The sequence below is a fragment of the Narcine bancroftii genome, chromosome 13 (assembly GCF_036971445.1).
Source record: "Narcine bancroftii isolate sNarBan1 chromosome 13, sNarBan1.hap1, whole genome shotgun sequence".
NCBI classification, from domain to species: domain Eukaryota; kingdom Metazoa; phylum Chordata; class Chondrichthyes; order Torpediniformes; family Narcinidae; genus Narcine; species Narcine bancroftii.
In genome coordinates this window covers 14,537,348-14,558,781 of record NC_091481.1, presented here as the reverse complement: position 1 = coordinate 14,558,781, position 21,434 = coordinate 14,537,348, and the positions used below count along the sequence as shown (strand labels likewise).

At 39.9% G+C, this 21,434-nt stretch overlaps 1 protein-coding gene across 13 annotated transcripts in view; it reads right to left on the bottom strand.

Moving 5' to 3' along the window:
- Window positions 1-21,434, bottom strand: part of sbf1 (SET binding factor 1) — a 137,628-nt gene that overhangs the window by 9,728 nt on the left and 106,466 nt on the right. For 9 of the 13 annotated variants that reach the window (XM_069908248.1, XM_069908249.1, XM_069908250.1 and 6 more), the window contains 9 exons: window positions 19,930-20,004; window positions 9,640-9,824; window positions 8,894-9,070; window positions 8,570-8,671; window positions 6,591-6,776; window positions 4,171-4,297; window positions 2,988-3,118; window positions 2,339-2,572; window positions 1,009-1,116 (listed from right to left, as the gene is read on the bottom strand). In XM_069908248.1, the coding sequence (XP_069764349.1) occupies window positions 1,009-1,116; window positions 2,339-2,572; window positions 2,988-3,118; window positions 4,171-4,297; window positions 6,591-6,776; window positions 8,570-8,671; window positions 8,894-9,070; window positions 9,640-9,824; window positions 19,930-20,004 (1,325 nt within the window). The remainder of the gene's footprint in view (window positions 1-1,008; window positions 1,117-2,338; window positions 2,573-2,987; window positions 3,119-4,170; window positions 4,298-6,590; window positions 6,777-8,569; window positions 8,672-8,893; window positions 9,071-9,639; window positions 9,825-19,929; window positions 20,005-21,434) is intronic. The other 4 variants (XM_069908259.1, XM_069908254.1, XM_069908255.1 and 1 more) reach the window with 1 other exon arrangement.

Below are 21,434 nucleotides of genomic sequence, written 5' to 3'. Positions count from 1 at the left end.
CCTAACCCTAAACCCAAATCCCTGCTGAATCAATGACTTAATTTTAGTATCTTTAGTCGTTTTCAAGTTCCTCTATAGATTCACTCTACCATTCATTCCCTCTAAAACACTCCAAGAAATAGGACTCTTGTGGGTGTGAACTTAATCACTCCCTTTAGGTGGCCCTGCCACTGCTGTCAAAAGTTCAAAGCACAGCAACTGTCCAAAAGCCTTGTCCCCTTAAAACCACCTTTGATCGACAGCCCTAATGTGGCTTTGCATCAGTGTTTATTATTTAACAGTCACAGGAAGGGTCTTATTCTTCTTCCACAAGCAGATATGCAGAAGTAGGTCACCAGACCCCTCACATCTGGCTCACTATTAAAGATGCTTTATATAATCATTTATTCCTAGAGGATCCTTTACTACTAGATCAGTCATTATCATTCTGAGTTATGCATGCATAAATCCACATTTGCTGTTGACGACTGAGCACAAGGTGGGTTTGCTACCCACTCATACTTGCTTTTTCTTGTTGAAGAGACAGGGTCACAGCAACATGGGAAACATGATGTTACAACACATCCTGGCATGCCACAATCCCTCAAGGACAGCCATGGACAGGAAAAGAATTGTAGAAGACCCTTTCCATCCAGCACATAGTATCTTTGACCCACTACCATCAAGGAGGAGGTAGGGGAGCATCAAAATCAGGACTGCCAGGCTGAGAAATAGCTTCTTCCCGTAGGCTATGAGATTGATGAACAGTATCCTGTTATCGAGTAAATCATCCCAAAATATTCATATATATTTAATTTTCAATTATATCTATGTATATATGCAATTATTGTGTGTGTGTGTGTGTGTGTGTGTGTGTGTGTGTGTGTGTGTGTGTGTGTGTGTTGTGTGTGTGTACACGTACCGTGGTCCAGAAAAATTTTGTTTTGACAGCTTGTATTCAGATCTTATTCTTGAAATTAAGACAGGACACCTTCCTGTAAATACATTCGTATTCAAGTGCTGACCTACCTTACCCTCCTGCTTGCTCTCCGTCCGCTGGGTTGTTTTAATCTTATCCCAAGTTTCCTTCCATTTATCCGGAACTTGACCCAGCTCACACTCCAACATCTGCAACTCCTATTGGGTACAAATTTGATCATTCCTAAATTCACACTATATTGTTCAGTACAAGATCAGATCAGGTACCCCACAACCTCCTTCTGCTTGGTTTTTAATTAGTCAGGTTACCAGATTCACGTGCCTCATGTTCAGCCCATCGAGTCTGCCCTGCCATTCAATCATGTACTGATCAATTTCCCACTCAGCCCCACTGCCCATAACCTTTGAGGCCCTGGCAAAACAAGAATCTATCAATCTTTGATTTAAATACACCCAATAACCTGGCCTCCACAACTGCCTATGGTAACCAATTCACCACCCTCTGGCTGAACAAATTCCTACACATCTCTAGTCTGAGCAGATGCACTTTAATCCTGAAGCTGTGCCCTCTTGTCCTAGACTCTCCCACCATGGGAAAGAACCTTTCAATATCTACCCTGTTCATGCCTTTCAACATTCAAAATGCTTCAGTGAGATCCCTCTCATTCTCCTAAATTCTAGCGAATACAGGCCAAGGGCTGTCAAATGCTCCTTGTATGATAACCCTTCCATTCCCAGTCAAACACATTCATTCATTCATTCTACACCAGTTCTGTTGGAAATAAGGACCAATAATCCAGTTCAGATCCCTAACTCCAGTAGAGAAAAGGACAGCTGATTACTTTCAAAAATGCAACCCATTTCTCCTCAATCTATCTTTCCATAGGTTAACAATTTCCATCTGCTAGGCACCAATAATATCCCAAAACACTCCAAATTCTTCACAGGAACTTGTTAAACAACAACTTGACGTTATATCAATGGTAAAGATTCAAAAGCTTAACTTAAGTCTTTAAACAAGATTTTAAAAGAGGAAAGTGGAGAGATTTATCAAGGGAATTCGACTGCTTTTGAAGTCACCCTGCCAAACTCGAGAAAAACTGTTCAGTTCTAAAGAAGCACAAGTTTCACAAACCCTAGTAATCATTCACAGAACTACATCACTCACAGTCAGATTTACTGACATTTAAAATGAGGCACAGGGGTAGTCTTCTATTAGGGGCCAATTGTTTGTAACTTCTCAAGGACAGATTGGCACACACAGCCAGAGGAAACTGGCTGCTTGCTGACTTACATGTGACCCATAAAAACAATCATAGTGTCTGGTGGGAACCCACAAGCACTGCCCACACACTGAGTTTAGAGATGACCATTGGATATTGCCCACACACACTAATTTAACGCTCAACATGAACTTCACCTCCAACAGTTTGCTGATGGCATCTGGTTCTGTCTTATTCTGGTTGTCATAACAGGGCCAGACAATCTTGCGCTGTGTCTGAGGAGCCATGGTATCGGTCCTTTCCCCATCATCCATCTGTTCTCGTCGACCGTACACCAGCTCCCAATCATATGGTGGTCCTTCTGAAAGCGTCTCATGTGTGTAGTAATCCCAGACCTTCAGGTTGGAAATGTTACCATAGGGCCTCAGAACCTGCAGTTTAACAAGAGACTTGAATCAATGGGATCCATAAACCATCAATCAGTTGTATTAATTTTCCATGTGATTTTTGCCACTGTTAAATTAATAGTTAATAGAGCAATCACAGTCAGCGTAGCAGCAAATGCAACGCTACTTCATCGCCAGCGACCCGGGTGTGAATTCAGCGCCATTATAAGGCATTTGTATGTTCTCCCAGTGTCTGTGTGAGTTTCTCTGGGTACTCCAGTTTCCACCCACCCGTCAAAAAAGCACGGGGGTTGGACTTTAATTGGGATATTTGGGCGGCATGGGCTCCTGTTACCCTGCAGAAGGTTTAAATTTTAAAATATAAATTAAAAATGCATAAAAGCCACCAGTTATTTTGAAGAAAGCCTCCATTTTCATAGCAAACAGCAAGAAACCTCACCTCCCCATCTTCGGGTGCGTAAAGATAATTGAAGAAGATCGGTGTCTTCTTACTCAGGCGGTCAATGTAGTCCCACACAGATTTGTATACATGTTGGGGTTTTTTCTCACCTTTCTCTTCGTACATCAGTCCTGTGAGATGCAGTCAGAAAAATTAATTAAAAAAAAAATAGACATACAGCGTTGTAACAGGCCGATTTGGCCCACAAGTCTGTGCCACCCAAATGGCACCCCATTAACCTATACCCCGGTACATTTTTGAAGGGTGGGCGGAAACCAGAGAAAACCCACACAGACATGGGGAGAACACATAAACTTCTTACAAGCAGCATGGGATTCGAACCCACGTTCGTTGTGCTAACCGCTATGCCAAAAGAATCTTGTAAACTACAATCAATTATATAATATACTGTTATGGACTTTTGTCAATAGGGCAGAATAGGATGAGCAAGCTCTTGTAACCATTTTAGTCTCAGTAGAAAATTTCTCTACTTAGCAATTTTTAAACAGCTTTCCTTCAGTTTATCAGACTGCATGGAGCTCTGGACCATGAGAAATCAAAGACCTCAGAGTTGCATAGCTAACAAACTATAATTTTGGCAGCTACAAATTGAAGATGGCCAATATTTTCCTAATATTCACATTTAGACAACCAATTTATATATTTTCTCCACATTTATTTTAACTTGTTCTGCTATTTTCTTACCTCTGGATCTGAGCCTAAATATAGCCTCACTCAGGGACAGAGGGCACATCTGGTGTCTTAGCGGATTAGATATTTATCACAAATCAAGTTTGAGAGTAAGGCTACAAGCCACAAAGTGGTGCATTTCAGTTGGATGCATCTGGGCATTAACAGCCCACTCGGAGACCAGTTCATCAGCATTCAATGAGTTCCAGAGGGCAACTCGAAACCAAAAACCTTAGAGCAATAAGCAACTTTAACATTACTCCAGGCTGACCAAATCATTGGGTTTGGAGTCCTTTTTCCGAGACCCCTGGATGAAACAATTGCTGGTACTTCTGGATACTTTACCTTTACTTGATGGTCCAAATAATGCAAGCGTGAACTGCAGCAGCTTGCTTACCCTCCCTACAATTTAGTGACATCCACCTCTGCATGCACTTGCCCCCCTCCCACTCTTATAAACATAATTTCTTGATGAAGCTAGTTGCAGTTTTACCAAGTTCAATCCTTTCATGATCAGAATCCAGCAAGAAAGTTCGGAAGCGGTTGGACACATAATGATATGCCAGAAATTTCAGGTAGTACAGACTGAACTCAAACTCCATCGGAAACTGCAAATGAATCTGAAAACAGAAAGGAGACAATGGGAGGAACTGGCTGCAAGAATGGAACAAAAGATCTATTGTTGAATGAGAATGACGAGTTGTTACAGGTACCAGAACTTCATCAATTACTGACTCTAGTTGTTACCATTGCATAGTGATGGCCTTGTCCAGTAAAACACCTGGTATTCAGCACTTCTCGGGATTAGTAGATGCCAGAGAAGTGAATTTGCTGGTTGCTTAAGATTGTGTGTTGTGATTTTTAAATTTTTTTTTAAATTTTTCACACTATAAACCATATTGACCAAGATACAGACATTTTTTCTCTTGAATATATAGTGTCATTTTCTCTACCTTTTTCCCCCCCTCCCTCACTCCCTTCCCCATTTATTTAAAGTTCAATCCATAAGATACACCAAACCCGCCGAACAATGTTGTCACTTAATAAAAATGAACAAGAAATTTTACTAAGTCAGTTCTTTTCGTTGTCTTCTCCTTCTGTCATTTTAGGTGGTGGAAGTCCATGGTAGGATTTCTCTATTGTATTTCATGTATGGCTCCCATATTTGTTCGAATATTGTGATGTTGTTTCTTAAATTATATGTTATTTTTTCTAATGGAATACATTTATTCATTTCTATGTACCATTGTTGTATTCTCAAGTTGTCTTCTAATTTCCAGGTTGACATAATACATTTTTTTGCTACAGCTAGGGCTATCATAACAAATCTTTTCTGTGCTCCATCCAAATTGAGTCCAAATTCTTTATTTCTTATATTACTTAGGAGGAAGATCTCTGGGTTTTTTGGTATATTGCTTTTTGTGATTTTATTTAGTATCTGGTTTAGATCTTCCCAAAATTTTTTCACTTTCTCACATGTCCAAATTGCATGAATTGTTGTTTCCGTTTCCTTTTTACAGCGAAAACATCTATCTGATACTATTGGGACCCATTAGATTGTGTGTTGTGATTGATGAACTAACTGCTAGGGGGTGTCAATTTTAAACTTTTGTATTTTTTACCTATTTATTTTTGCCATTTGCTTGAATTCTGGATAATGAGGATTTTATTGTACTTAGTTTACAGGAAAAATAAATTGAGATTCCCAGCCACCCCAGCCAATAGATGAAACAACCATACTGTATTGAGTATGAATTGTGAGGACATGCAAAATGGAAACTGACAGGATGCAGAGCACACAGTTTAATAGATTGACTTTCGGAAGCCAACACCAATTATACAGATGGACAAAATGTAATGTAACCTCATCAATTTACAATCATTGGAAGATTGTCAGTAAATTAATCATCTAAACCAAGATATAGCTGAGTTACTTAGTAACCTTTACTTCTTCCATCATTGAATCTTACTCACTAGGTCGAGGTAAATGCTATTGATTATTCTAAGATAATATTGCTTGTGTGTATTATTTGATGATGTTACGAAAAGGAAAAGAAATTTAAATTTTCCTAATAGTTTTCATGACCACTAGGTTTCCCAAAGCATTTAAAAACTTTTAAAAGCTGAGTCAAAGGAGGAGATGTGGCAGCCAATTTGAATGGAGCAAGTTCCCATCAATACAATAATGACCAGATAACCTTATGAATGTTAATGGAATAAATATTAGTCAGCACACATCGCCAGTTTCCATATTCTTTTCAAAATAACACTATCAGTCATTCTGTGTTCAAGTGAGGGAGAATATTAAGCCTCAAAAGAAAGATGCAGAAAATAAGACAATTACAATAAAATTCCCGTTATTGGAATTTGAGAGACTGACAGTCTCAAGTAATGTCAAAAAAATTGCATAAAATCAAGAGGAAAAAAAAAACCAGAAATGTAAAATTGCCTTGCCGCACATTTAGTTTGCCAATCCACGCCACATGCAATCTCAAGCAACCGGAAAGTTCACTTATCCGGCATCTACCATAGGTGTCAGATACCAGGGGTTTTACTGTATTTCATTCAATACTTTGTGCCTGATGGGTCATTTAAATGAAAATACTATCTGAACGGATCAATTAGATCAAAGAAGATCATTAGGGGGTTAACAATTTATCAGGTGTATCACTAAAGAACCTTGTCAGGGCACAGATAGCAATCTTTCCACTTTTCCTTGAACTCTAATTAGTTATAGAACGGCTGAAGCAGATATAAATGGGATAGAGAGACAACTTGCAAGGCAGGTGAATTATCTGAGTCTTTTAACTACATGGAGAAGAAATCTGCAAACCTAGATGTAAAATGATAGGATAGTTTCTTACAAAATGAAAAAAGGCCTAAGAGCCAAGGGCCACTTTACAATGCACTTACCTGATGGACACAATCAAGAAATTGTAGGAAGACTGGTGTGAAGCCACTACTCTGACTGGCCATTGTCTGAGCACCTCGGTGGCTGAAGCGATGCCCAAATGATAGCCATTCCTTCTCAACCAGAAGGCGGAAACCCTCCAATGTTCTGTAATGTTGGTCAGACAGCAGCTGCACCAAGGACACAACCTGAAAGCAATTCATGAACAAGTGAGAATATCCATTCCTCAAATTCTACTGCACAAAAGATGTTCAGGAGAAGTTAGATGTTATGATGGAAAGCTCTATTATCTCACTGCCTCCATGAACCCATTATCGCCTACTTCCAACACTCTTCAATTTGTTATCAATACAACTTACTATTTATGGTTTACACTCATCCAAATTCCCCCAAGTTCTCCTATACTCTTACAACAATAAATCCCCATGGAGTCAAGTTCCACATTCAAATCACACAATGGAAGTTTCTCCTGAATTCCCTTTGGTATCTTGAGGAGTATTTTGTCCCATTGTTGGATTCTTTCATGGACAGCATCAACTTTTTGCTGCCATTTTTAGATGAAGTTTGTACAGTCTTTCCAAATAAGTGTTTCAGTTTAGGCTGTTTTTTTGCAGCTTCTGCATCTCTCAATAGCTTTATTATTATGGAGGTCAAAATTGAGAACTTCAAGTGCATTTTACTTGGTTCTAAATGAGGATAATGTAATTCTGTTGACAAATGTTCTTTTAGAAATAAATTCAGGCTCTATGGAGCTTTTATGTTTTTATTGATATTACATAAATACAACTCACACTGATATTTGGTACTGAAAAACTTACTTCCTCCAAGAGTTACAATTGAAGAAGTTTTTTTTATTGAGGTGCAGTTCGTATATACAGAGCAAAATGTACATACAGCACAAATTAATAACCAGTTTTTCTTTTGTATGTTGGTTGTGTCATAGCATTGGCCACACACATGGCTAATCCCCTCGGCTCTTCGACTAGAACCATGAGGCTGATCTAATTGAAAAATGTTCAGCCAGATACAAGATACACCTTATAGTTATTGCCAATGGCCACACACTGATCACATTAAGTGCCGAAAAGCCCCACACTGTTCCTTCAGCTAGACCTTCTTTCCTGCTTCAACCCCAAATATACTTTTCTTGTCTTCATGCTGCTCCATTACTATTTTAAAGACATGCCCACAGTGAATCTAAAAAATGTCTGTTGCACCATCCCTGACCAAGTTACACAAAACCTTTCCTCTCCTGTCCTCTTATCCATGTCCAATTAAGGCCTTATGCCTATTGGCCTGTTCTCCTCCCCCTGCCCTTTCTTCCCCTCACTCCGAACCTTTTGGTTTAGGTACGAGCCTTCTTTTTGCACGAAGAAGGGTTCAGGCCCAAAACTTTGGTTGGATATCTTTACCTCCTAAGCATGCTACATGACCTGTTTAGTTACTCCACCATTTTTGTGCTTTTACTTAGATCACGGAGCATTCTCAACAAAAAACCATTACCTCTTGGTTAAGTTTGACTCAGTGGTAGTGGGATAGAAAATGTTTCAGGTCAGATATGGACATGGTCATTTTCGACTCTGCTGTGGTCAAGTGAACTGTCAGTCAAGATATGGTCTTTCAATCACTTTTTTAGAAAGTTTGCACAGTTCTGTATGAATGGAAGCATGGATGCACATAGAGGATGTAGAAAGGTGTTGGTGAGCCTGTGGTTTGTGACAGGTGAGCTCCCAGCTGAACATGCTGGAATTCCCCTTTAACACATTCCCAGGAAATACATAACTAAGAACACAGCTCATAACTGTGGAGACTGAACCCCACCTGCAACAAGCAGATCCTAGTTATGAGCGAAATTCAGAAAAATAATGATTAAGAGACAATTTCCTTTTAAAAGTGTATAAAGAATACCAACAATGTAAGTTGACAAGATGGTTTTAAGGCCGTGAAAATGAACACCAGCCTGATCATTAACAGCAGGTACCTGAGTGGTCACATCCCAGCCATCCTCCAGACTGATGAGCACTGAGGATCCATTGTCCAATAATTCAACCACCAGCACTGAGACCTGGAGCAACTTGTGCAACTAGTCAAGGAAAACAAAAAGATGGGTCAGAGTAGGAGGAAAGTGGGAAGGTCAGAGAAAGATGAAGAAAAAGGAGAATCCAAGCTTGAAAAGGGAGAAAATGATCAGAGCTGGATAGGTGAAAATGGGTTTAGTGCCAGATGAGAAGACAGAAGAGGAAGTGTCATATTTGGAGGAGAAAATGAAGAGTCAAACGTGGAGTAAAGAACAATGTTAAAATACCTGAGAGAGCCAGTCTGATTCCTCCAGTGAACGGTAGTAGGACAAATTAGGATCAGAGGATGCCGAACTTGGCACACATGCCTTCATCAGTTTCTTAAAGCTGTTCTTCACATGTCGGACATCAAATATCTCAATGGGGACAACCTCCCATTGTTGCAGAGGGTCCTGTTTTGCCCCCTGGACAAAGGATGAAATTTTTTGAGTTTCCTGCTTTCTGCAAATTAAGGTTCCATACATTTTGAAAGATGCCCAGCGGCAAAAAGATTTCACTGTCACTTTAGCCCAATCAGACAACTCTTAAATCAGCCTCTTCTTTCTCTTGAACCTTGAGTAAACAGGAGATCTTCAGAATAGGATATCAACCATTTGTTTTTACTGATTCATATTGGGTATTATTTAGTTTTTAGCCTTCATATTGACTGCTAATTCCAGTCAGTTATAACTACTCAGCCGACATCTGCTGCCAAAACCATTCCCACAAGACAGAAACGTTTTTCGGATTCCTCTTTGGGTTCCAATTTAAACTGACATTGGGCTATTCTACACAGCATTCTGAGGTGTAGTAAATATCCAATTTGAGTCAATAGCAATGAGTAAGAGGATAATACTTTGAGACAAGAGCCGAGACATGGAGGTGTTCTATTGCTGTTCTATCTTCATTTATATTATTTTATTTCTTTACTGATTATACAAGATGAACTTGAACTGTAAGATCCGAGTCAAGTATTTAAAGATAGTGGTCTTACTTTTAGCTGAGACTTCTCTCCAATGATGTAAAGGCCGGCCCGCTGTTGCCTAAAATAATGCGAGTCTGATGGACCTCCATTTGCCTGCGAGGACAACGTCTCTCTACCTGCTAATCGGACCCCCACATCTGAATTCAAAGAATAAGCATTCAATCGTCCACTACCCCGAATACTGCCCCATTTCCCTGGAAAAGAGAGGAAAATTAGTAATTAACGTTGAGTTGACATTTCAACTTCAAATTCAACCTGCACTGGATCTATGTTGTGAAGACAACCAGCATTAATCTGATAAATCCAAGCTGAGTAGGAGAAGGAAAGAGTTAGGGATGGAAAATGGGTCATGCGAACAGTTCTAGAAGGAGATGTGGGTTTGGAGGGATCACGAGAATGCAGTGGTTGTGATGCACACCAGGGAAGGATGTGAAAGTGTTGCTGACCCAAAACATTGACTGGTTTCCACAAAGGCTGCTTGACCACCTGAATTCTTTTTGCATTTGTCTTCGTCTCAGATTCAGGTATCTGCAGTTTTGTTTCCAAAGTAATATGGTTTATGGATTGACAGAGTGCACATTTTATTTACCAGTAGAGTGGTAAAATGAGCAATTGGAAACTAACTTAAAATAAAGGGATATACATGACAGCAAAGTGGTAACTATGCTTCCAAATTTATCATGAAGTCTGTCATCCAATCGTGCCATTCAAAACAATTCAAAAGTGCTAAAATTTTTTAGAAAGGTAATAATTTAACTTGGGTACGATGAAATCACTGGGTGGTTGCATTCATGCAAATGCAAAGTAGGTGGGAAGAAACATTCGTTTTGCATTTTAAAAAAATCACCGGACAGGGGAATAGTGCCAGATCATGTATATCTGTTAGTGCAGTGCTGTTACAGTGGCAGTGATCAGGACCGAGGTTCGAATCCCATGCTGTCTGTAAGAGGTTTGTATGTTCTCCCCGTGTCTGCGTGGGTTTTCCCCGGGAACTCTTGTTTCCTCTCACCGTTCAAAACGTACTTGGGTTATAGGTCAATTGGGTGTAATTTGGCAGCATGGGCTCATGAGCCGAAAGGGACCGTTACCATGCTGTACGTCTACATTTAATTTTTTTTAAAAATCACTGAAAGCCAGTAATGTTCTCAACTCCCTTTTCAAATACTGGAATAACGTCCAAGGAACTGCAGAACAGTCAATTTAATGTCACTGGTAAGAGATAATGAAATTAGTCATCAAAAAATCCAGAGACTGTATATACAATAAATCCCGTTATCCCGTTATCCAGAATTCAATCAACTGGCAACCTCAATCAACTGGCAGAAAAAAAATCATGGAAAATAAATAGGTAAAAAATACAGAAGTTTAAAACTGGTACGTCTTGCCATTAGTTTGTCAATCATGTAACACTCAATATCAGGCAACCAGAAAATTCACTTATCCAGCATCTACAAATCCTCATAGATGCAGGATATCAGGGGTTTCACTGTACAAGAACAGACACAGATTCTCAAATAATAGTTAGTTAATGGCAAATAACAGGAAGACATTAATAAATTTACAAAGTAGACAAAAATTGGCAATTAAATTGCAATATAATGATAGTAAATTAAAAGATCTTGGAAAACAAATATCTAAATAGGTTTAAGAAGAGGAGATATTATGCTGAGGAGGGAACAAATTGGAAATAATCTAAGAATAGAACGGGCCCACCAATTTCTTGTACTCACCCACCCCGCCTGGGGCCAAACAAACAGCCACACTCTATATGGTACAGCTCTTACAGTACCAGGAGAGAGAGGATTTTACAGGTGGCAGCGGTGAGGGGTCCGGTGGAATACGAGGGGGAGAATGTTTTATTCTACCCGGACATAGGCGCAATGCTATTGAAAAGCAGGAGGGAATATGACCCGGTTAAAAAGAGCCTTAAACAGAAAGGAATCACGTTTACACTCCTTCACCTGGCAACACTGAAGATAGTACGGGTGGGAGGGGAAAGAGAGGATCCAAGGGAGGCAATGGGCTTTGTAAGAACCCTGCCACTGCTTTGGGATTAAATGTAAATATAAATAAGGTGGAAAGAGGCAATCGGGAAAGATGGACTGTAAACATTTTTGTAATTGTGAGGAATATGATGGGGGATATGTTTTTTTCATAGCGTTAATGTTTAAAGATTAATGTGTATTAGAAGAATTAATTCGGGGAGCTCAAGGGAGGGTCATACAAGTGGTAGATGGGTGCATTGGTTACATCTCAAAATGGCAGTGGAAATTGGCACTAGCTTGGTTATTGGTGCCGGGGGTAAAAATAAACTGGAAGGGGGAAAAGAGAAGGGGGGGAATTTATGAGGTGTTTTTTGCTTTGCTATCAAGGTAATTTAATTGACAGTACTTTCAGTTGTATGAGGGTAGGGGGGTGGGGGGGGGTTATAATTACAGACTCTATTATATGAATGTTAAAAAAGATTATAATGTTTGTTTGATGAGTCTATGAAAATTAAAATAAAATATTTTAAAAAGATGTTTGTTCATACAGATACACAAATTGCTAAAAGCAGCAAATCACATCAATCAGGTCATTAAAGTCCAAAGAAATGTGGCAAGGACCACATCTGGATGAATAGAAATGTTAAATACTCACAAATCTAGGCTGGACCACTGTGGACATAACTGGTATCGATATTATTAAAAAAGGCACTGGAGAAGGTATAGAAAATATTTCCTAAAAATATTTTTATTGCTCATTGATGAGCAAAAGAAGTTACGAACAAGTCCACTATTTATTGTCCATCATATTTGGCTTTGAGAGGTATCGATGAGCCACTGTCTTGAATCACTATAGCCTTTCTGGTTAAGATATTCCAGTGCTTATATAGTTAGAGAGACTGGGTAGGACACGTAGCGGCAGCAGCATATAATTCAAAAGCTAGAGGTGTAGCCATACTAGTTAACAAAAATCGACATAGCCGCTCTCAGTGAAGTCCGCCTGGCAGATGTAGGCAGCCTCCAAGAACGCGGAGCGGGCTACACACTCTACTGGTCTGGCAAGCCTTCGGATGAACGACGCCTATCTGGTGTAGGCTTCATGGTCAAGAGCTTCATTGCCTCCAAACTCGAAAACCTTCCGACAGGCCTCTCGGACCGAATCATGTCCATGCGACTCCCACTTCAAAACAAGCGTCACATCACCCTCATCAGTGTCTATGCTCCAACCCTCCAGGCGGAACCAGCAGAAAAGAACAAGTTCTACACCGACCTGCGCAACCTCATCCAACGTACCCCTACAGCCGACAAGGTTGTCATCCTGGGCGACTTCAACGCTCGTGTCGGCAAAGACTCAGAAACCTGGCCAGGAATCCTGGGCAAGCATGGCGTCGGCAAGTGCAACGACAATGGGCGCCTCCTGTTGGAGCTCTGCGCAGAACAGCGACTTGTCATTACAAACACGCTTTTTCAGCAGAGGGACAGCCTTAAGACCACCTGGATGCATCCCCGATCCAAACACTGGCACCTCCTGGACTACATCCTGGTGCGAGAAAGTGACAAACAAGATGTGCTCCACACCAGGGTCATGCCTAGCGCGGAATGCCACACTGACCACCGGCTGGTTCGCTGCAAGCTCAACCTTCACTTCAAGCCAAAGCCCAGGAACAATAAAGCCCCCAGAAAGAGGTTCAATGTTGGAAACCTGCAGTCAGACGAAGCGAGAGGAAACTTCCAGGCAAACCTCAAAGCAAAGCTCGACGTTGCAACCCGCCTCACGGACCCGTCCCCTGAAACCCTCTGGGATCAGTTGAAGACCTCCATACTGCAATCCACTGAAGAGGTACTGGGCTTCTCCTCCAGGAAAAACAAGGACTGGTTTGACGGAAACAGCCAGGAAATCCAGGAGCTGCTGGCAAAGAAGCGAGCTGCCCACCAGGCTCACCTTACAAAGCCGTCCTGTCCAGAGAAGAAACAAGCCTTCCGTCGCGCATGCAGCCATCTTCAGCGCAAACTCCGGGAGATCCAAAATGAGTGGTGGACTAGCCTCGCCAAACGAACCCAGCTCAGCGCGGACATTGGCGACTTCAGGGGTTTCTACGAGGCTCTAAAGGCTGTGTACGGCCCCTCACCCCAAGTCCAAAGCCCGCTGCGCAGCTCAGACGGCAAAGTCCTCCTCAGCGACAAGATCTCCATCCTCAACCGATGGTCAGAACACTTCCAATCTCTTTTCAGTGCCAACCGCTCAGTCCAAGATTCCGCCCTGCTCCAGCTCCCTCAACAACCCCTAAGGCTAGAGCTGGATGAGGTTCCCACCCTGGATGAGACATATAAGGCAATCGAACAACTGAAAAGTGGCAAAGCAGCAGGTATGGATGGAATCCCCCCAGAAGTCTGGAAGGCTGGCGGCAAAACTCTGCATGCCAAACTGCATGAGTTTTTCAAGCTTTGTTGGGACCAAGGTAAACTGCCTCAGGATCTTCGTGATGCCACCATCATCACCCTGTACAAAAACAAAGGCGAGAAATCAGACTGCTCAAACTACAGGGGAATCACGTTGCTCTCCATTGCAGGCAAAATCTTCGCTAGGATTCTACTAAATAGAATAATACCTAGTGTCGCCGAGAATATTCTCCCAGAATCACAGTGCGGCTTTCGCGCAAACAGAGGAACTACTGACATGGTCTTTGCCCTCAGACAGCTCCGAGAAAAGTGCAGAGAACAAAACAAAGGACTCTACATCACCTTTGTTGACCTCACCAAAGCCTTCGACACCGTGAGCAGGAAAGGGCTTTGGCAAATACTAGAGCGCATCAGATGTCCCCCAAAGTTCCTCAATATGATTATCCAACTGCACGAAAACCAACAAGGTCGGGTCAGATACAGCAATGAGCTCTCTGAACCCTTCTCCATTAACAATGGCGTGAAGCAAGGCTGTGTTCTCGCACCAACCCTCTTTTCAATCTTCTTCAGCATGATGCTGAACCAAGCCATGAAAGACCCCAACAATGAAGACGCTGTTTACATCCGGTACCGCACGGATGGCAGTCTCTTCAATCTGAGGCGCCTGCAAGCTCACACCAAGACACAAGAGAAACTTGTCCGTGAACTACTCTTTGCAGACGATGCCGCTTTAGTTGCCCATTCAGAGCCAGCTCTTCAGCGCTTGACGTCCTGCTTTGCGGAAACTGCCAAAATGTTTGGCCTGGAAGTCAGCCTGAAGAAGACTGAGGTCCTCCATCAGCCAGCTCCCCACCATGACTACCAGCCCCCCCACATCTCCATCGGGCACACAAAACTCAAAACGGTCAACCAGTTTACCTATCTCGGCTGCACCATTTCATCAGATGCAAGGATCGACAATGAGATAGACAACAGACTCGCCAAGGCAAATAGCGCCTTTGGAAGACTACACAAAAGAGTCTGGAAAAACAACCAACTGAAAAACCTCACAAAGATAAGCGTATACAGAGCCGTTGTCATACCCACACTCCTGTTCGGCTCCGAATCATGGGTCCTCTACCGGCACCACCTACGGCTCCTAGAACGCTTCCACCAGCGTTGTCTCCGCTCCATCCTCAACATCCATTGGAGCGCTTACACCCCTAACGTCGAAGTACTCGAGATGGCAGAGGTCGACAGCATCGAGTCCACGCTGCTGAAGATCCAGCTGCGCTGGATGGGTCACGTCTCCAGAATGGAGGACCATCGCCTTCCCAAGATCGTGTTATATGGCGAGCTCTTCACTGGCCACCGTGACAGAGGTGCACCAAAGAAAAGGTACAAGGACTGCCTAAAGAAATCTCTTGGTGCCTGCCACATTGACCACCGCCAGTGGGCTGATAACGCCTCAAACCGTGCATCTTGGCGCCTCACAGTTTGGCGGGCAGCAACCTCCTTTGAAGAAGACCGCAGAGCCCACCTCACTGACAAAAGACAAAGGAGGAAAAACCCAACACCCAACCCCAACCAACCAATTTTCCCCTGCAACCGCTGCAATCGTGTCTGCCTGTCCCGCATCGGACTTGTCAGCCACAAACGAGCCTGCAGCTGACGTGGACTTTTTACCCCTTCCATAAATCTTCGTCCGCGAAGCCAAGCCAAAGAAAAAACCAATCAAAATAGAGGTGGAAATGATAGATCCAGCAGGGAGGTAAGTAATGATCAAGTGTCAGATATACTCAGAATTTTGGAATTTGCTCAATATATATGTACCTAATGAGGAGGATCAAAAGTTTATGCAGACTATTTTTTTGAAGATTGTAGATATGCAGGGGAATATATTGATAGGAGGGGATTTTAACCTTAATTTGGATCCAATGTTGGATAAAACTGGACAAAAGACAAGCAAAAAGAATAAAGTAGCCAAATTTATGGTTAAATCAATGCAGGAAATGAAACTTTTGGATATATGGAGGAGATAGCACCCAAGAGAGAAGGAATATTCATATTATTCGAGTAGGCATAAAACATTCTCAAGGATTGATATGTTTTTGTTGTCAACCCATATTCAAGGGAGAGTTAGGAAAATTGAATATAAAGCTAGACTATCAGATCATTCACCCCCGTTATTAGCAATACAACTGGAAGACATCCCACCAAGAACATATAGATGGAGATTAATCTCCATGCTACTTAAAAGGCAGGAATTTAGAGAGTTTATTGAACACCAAATTAAGACATATTTTGAAATAAACACGGAATCAGTGAAAGACAAATTTATATTATGGGACACAATGAAAGCCTTCATTAGAGGGCAGATAATAAGTTATGTAATTAAGATGAAAAAGAACTAATCGGGATATAGAGCAGTTGGAAAGGGAGATAGTAAGTACAGAAAAGAAACTAGTAAAAAGGGATGATATAACAAAAGAGAGAGAATTAGCGGACAAAAAAAAACCGAAACATTACAAACGAACAAGTTGGAGAAGAACATAATGAAAATAAAGCAAAAGAATTACGAACTGGGAGAAAAACACGTAAAATATTAGCCTGGCAACTTAAAACAGAACAAGGTAAAAGAACTGTATTGGCATTAAGGAAAAGGACAAACAAATTACATATAACCCAATAGAGATTAATGAAAATTTTAAGGAATTTTATGAACTAAAACTGTACATTAGCTGTACCAAACTGAAAACGAGGGGAAAGATGATAAAATAGAAGAGTTTTTAGCTAAAATTGAACTGCCGAAATTGCAAGAAGACGAACAAAACAAACTGATAAAACCATTTGAAATAGAGGAAGTACATGATATATTAAAAAAGCTGCCGAACAATGAAACACCAGGAGAGAATGGATTCCCAATAGAATTCTATAAAACATTTAAAGATTTATTAATTCCTCCTCTCCTGGAAGTCATGAACCAGATGGAAGAAACACAAAACTTGCCAGATTCATGTAAAACAGCAATAATTACAGTAATACCAAAGACCGGGAAGGATCCATTAACACCAGCATCATATGGACCAATATCTCTATTTAACTCAGATTATAAAATAATAGCAAAATTATTAGCAAACAATTGGCCGATTGTGTACCAGAAATAGTAAAACACGGTCAAACTGAATTTATTAAGAAAAGACAAAAAGAGGATGTCTGTAAATTTATTAATCTAATTCATGCAGTTCAAGGAAATAAGAAGCCAACAGTGGTTGTTGCTTTAGATGCAGAAATAGCCTTTGACAGAGTAAAATGGAACTATTTATTTAAAGTATTACAGAGGTTAAATCTACCAGAAAAATGTATTAATTGGATTAAAGCATTGTATAATGGACCGTTGGCGAAGGTAACAGTAAATGGATATGTATCGAGCCAATTTAAATTAAGTAGGTCAACTAGACAGGAATGTCCATTATCCCCCTCATTGTTTGCCTTAACAATAAAACCATTGGCAGAACTGATAAGAACAGAAAATAAAGTAAAAGGGATAAAAATAAAGGAGAAGAGTATAAAATCAGCTTATTTGCAGATGACATCATAGTATACCTAACAGAACCAGAAAAATCAATAAAAGAATTACATAAGAAATTGGAGGAGTGTGGAGAAATATCAGGGTACAAGATCAACACAAATAAAAATTATGCCAATGAGTAACATGAATTATACAGAATTTTTAAAAAAATCACCATTTAAATGGCAAGCACAGGCAATCCGATACCTAGGTATCAAGTTGGATAATAACTTAAGCCACTGTACAAACTAAATTATCAGCCACTAATAAAGAAATTGCATGAAGACTTAGAACATTGGAAAGAATTACCGCTAACGTTGATAGGGAGGGTAAATTGCATTAAAATGAATGTCTTCTCAAGGATACAATACTTATTTCAATTGTTGCCAATTCCCTTAACAGAGAAATTCTTTAATGAACTAAAGAGAATAATAAAGAAAGGGGAGAAACTGAGGGTAGCGGTAGATAAATTAACATAGAGGTATAACCAAGGTGGTTTACAGTTACCAAACTTTAAAAATTATTATAGAGATGCATAATTAAGGCATTTATCAGATTTTTACCAGACAAGGGAAAAACTAGACTGGACTAAGATAGAACTAGATAAAATAGGGGAGAAGGTCCCGGAACATATATCTTATAAGTGGGATGAAAAGCTGGTGCAATATAAAAGCTCACCAGTATTGCATCATTTACTTAATATATGGAAGAAGATCCACTTAGAAAGGAAAAAAAAACATATTACCAAATACCAAAATTGTTATTGACACAAAACCCACTAATCCCTTTTACAATAGATAACCTTTCCTTTAGAGAATGGAAGAGAAAAGGAATCAAAAGAATAGAAAATTGTTTTTTGGGAAATAATTCATTAACATTTGAACAGTTGAAGTACAAATATGGAATAACTCATGGTACAATGTTTGCATATCATCAACTGAAAGCTTATTTAAAGGATAAATTGGGAAACGGACTGAGATTACCAGAAGGAAGCAGCTTTACAGACACAATGATAATTAAAAGATTTATAATGAACATGTACATCAAGCTGCAAGATAAGGAAAAGGATGAAATAAGCTACAAACCTAAACAAAAGTGGGAAAATGATTTAAACATAAAGATAAAAAATGAAGCTTGGGAAAAGTTATGTTCTGGAACTATGAAGAATATAATAAACACAAGGTTATGCATAATACAGTATAATTGGTTACAAAGGTTATATATCACACCTCAAAAGTTAAAAGAATGGGATCCAACATTATCAGATAGATGTTTTTGCTGTAAGAAGGTAATGGGAACAACATTACATGCAATTTGGGCATGTACGGAAGTAAAAATGTTTTGGGAAGATCTAAATCAGATATTAAATAAAATCATAAAATATAACATACCAAAAAATCCAGAGATCTTTCTTCTAAGTCATATAAGAAGTAAGGAATTAGGCCTCAAATTGGATAAAGTGCAAAAAAGATTTATTATGAGAGCCTTAGCAGTAGCTAATGTAAAATGTATAATGTCAACTTGGAAAATGGAAGAGAGCCTGAGAATACAGTAATGGGACATGGAAATGAATAAATGTAATCCATTGGAAAAAATAACATATAATTAAAAAAATAAAGTCACATTATTTGAACAAATTTGGAAGCCATACATGGAACATAACAGAAAGAGCTTGCCTCGGACCTCCACCCCCTACAATGATTAAGAAGACTAAACGACTTGATTCAGCGTATATAGAAGTAGATGACACATTTTTCTTGTTTATTTTTCATTGTGTGAAGACATTGTTTTATGGTTTTATTGTATTGTATATGTTGAATATTTATTGGTTTTGGAGGGGGGTGGGAAGGGGGGGGGAGGGAGGGTAGGGGGGAAAAAAGGGAGAAAATGCCACTATGTATATTTAATGAGAAACGTTTGTATATATTTTGGTTGATATGGTTCACAGTGTGAAAAATAAAAAAATATTTTAAAAAATTTGAGAGGCTATGATTATCTCAAGTTCAACACAAGTTTTAAAGGAAAAGGTCAACAATGTACAGAGCAGGCTGCATGCGGTTGCAAGATTTTCAATAGATTTTGGATTATATATTGTCTGAAATGCAGTTATTGGATGTTATTGTACATAGATACAGCTAATTTATGCATATTCATCTCTTGCAGCCTTAGACTGCTGCTGAGCAAAGGCTTAATCTGCAATTAATTTAGTCAAGAGCATGCAATAGGATGTTAAAGGTGTTAGACCAGGCAATGTCAGTTTGTACGTGCCAAAACAGGTTATTTCTTGCTCGTGCTTATTCTTGATGTTAGCCCTTTCAAACACAAGGGTAATGTAGATTACTTTCCTTGTGCTCAATACTATACCTTGAGGGCTTTCTCTCCCCTTCATTGTGGCCCTTTGATTTGCCAGAGTGATGAGTCTGGCTCTGTTTCCTAATACTGAGAAGGACAGCATAAGAGTAAGTTGGCAAACTTTCTCCAGAAATTAAATACAGATGACATGATAGGCCTCAAAACCAGTGACCATACACACCATTAATCAGCTGCATTGGTCAGACATACCAGCATCAATTAGCAATGATGGTTGTGCTCTGTGCAGCACATTGTTATTCATTATAGTCCAATTCAAGACATTCCAACATCCATCACAACCTAGAACACTGATTCCCATTACAATCCTGTAATGAGCAATGATATTCACCTCCTTCTAGTATTGAATACAATTATATTCATTATAGTCTTTAATACAGCTTAATTTAGTGTACTGCACACATGCTCAATATTATTTACCACAGAAGAGATGCCCACTTGTTTATTTCTGGCTATTACGGGGGAAATAATGATTGTAGTTTAGCAGGTGTACAGATATCCACTGCAATTTATTACCTGGCATCGTGAAACTCATTATAGATCATAACAAGGCACATCGGCATCTCTTACTCTTTGGCACAGATACAATTGTGTAGTACAAAACAATGATAGTATTTAGTATTAAAGTCTTGAGATATCAATGTCCATGACCATGTAATACGGGGAACATAAATATCTACTGCAAACTACTGAATGTATATTGAAGCCTTTCATAGGACATGTTACCGTAAAGAACACACTGACTTTTCCTCTTCAATGATTACTTGTGTGCCATGTAAAAGATACAGCCCCTTTGCACATTAACGTTATTCTGTTGCTCAGCAACAGGTTGGACATTTTTAAATTCAACAGCTTTCCTCTGAATGGGAGTAATTACTTAGGATCAAAGGAAGATCTCCAGATTTAGTTTCCATCATGGTCTTGCATGGGACCAGTCACTGCAAATGGACATCTATATATTCCAGTGTTCTCATAAACCACTGAACGCAAAAAGCCTGCTTGGTAATCATACTCTGATTTCTAAACCACTCAATCAAATACCAGTTTCTTTATTTCAATAATACAGCGCAGAGTATATCCATCACTACAGGCACAGAGGCTGCCTGTGTACACAATCTTTTGAATGGACCCAAACCTCTCCGAGAAGACAACTGGGGATTTTGATGCACTGCTGGATCCAAATCCCAGAAGTTCTTCAGCAATATTATTACATTATACTGGGGGTACCCTCACCAGAAGATTTGTAGCAGTTCAAGGTGGCAGTTCACCACCACCCTCTCAAGGGCAAATAGGGAGAGTCAACAAATGAAAATATGACAGCTACTCGGATTCCTAAAAGTGAATTTTAAATCTCCTCAAATTCACCAGTTTGAGCAGACACTGGAACTTTACAGGAAGATGGGTGGTTGAGAGATTAGAATGCATTTCCCATTGCTTTTTTTTTTGAAAGCCCTGTACTTTTCATGTGCTGGTTTATTCTAATGGTTCCTGTTGAATAA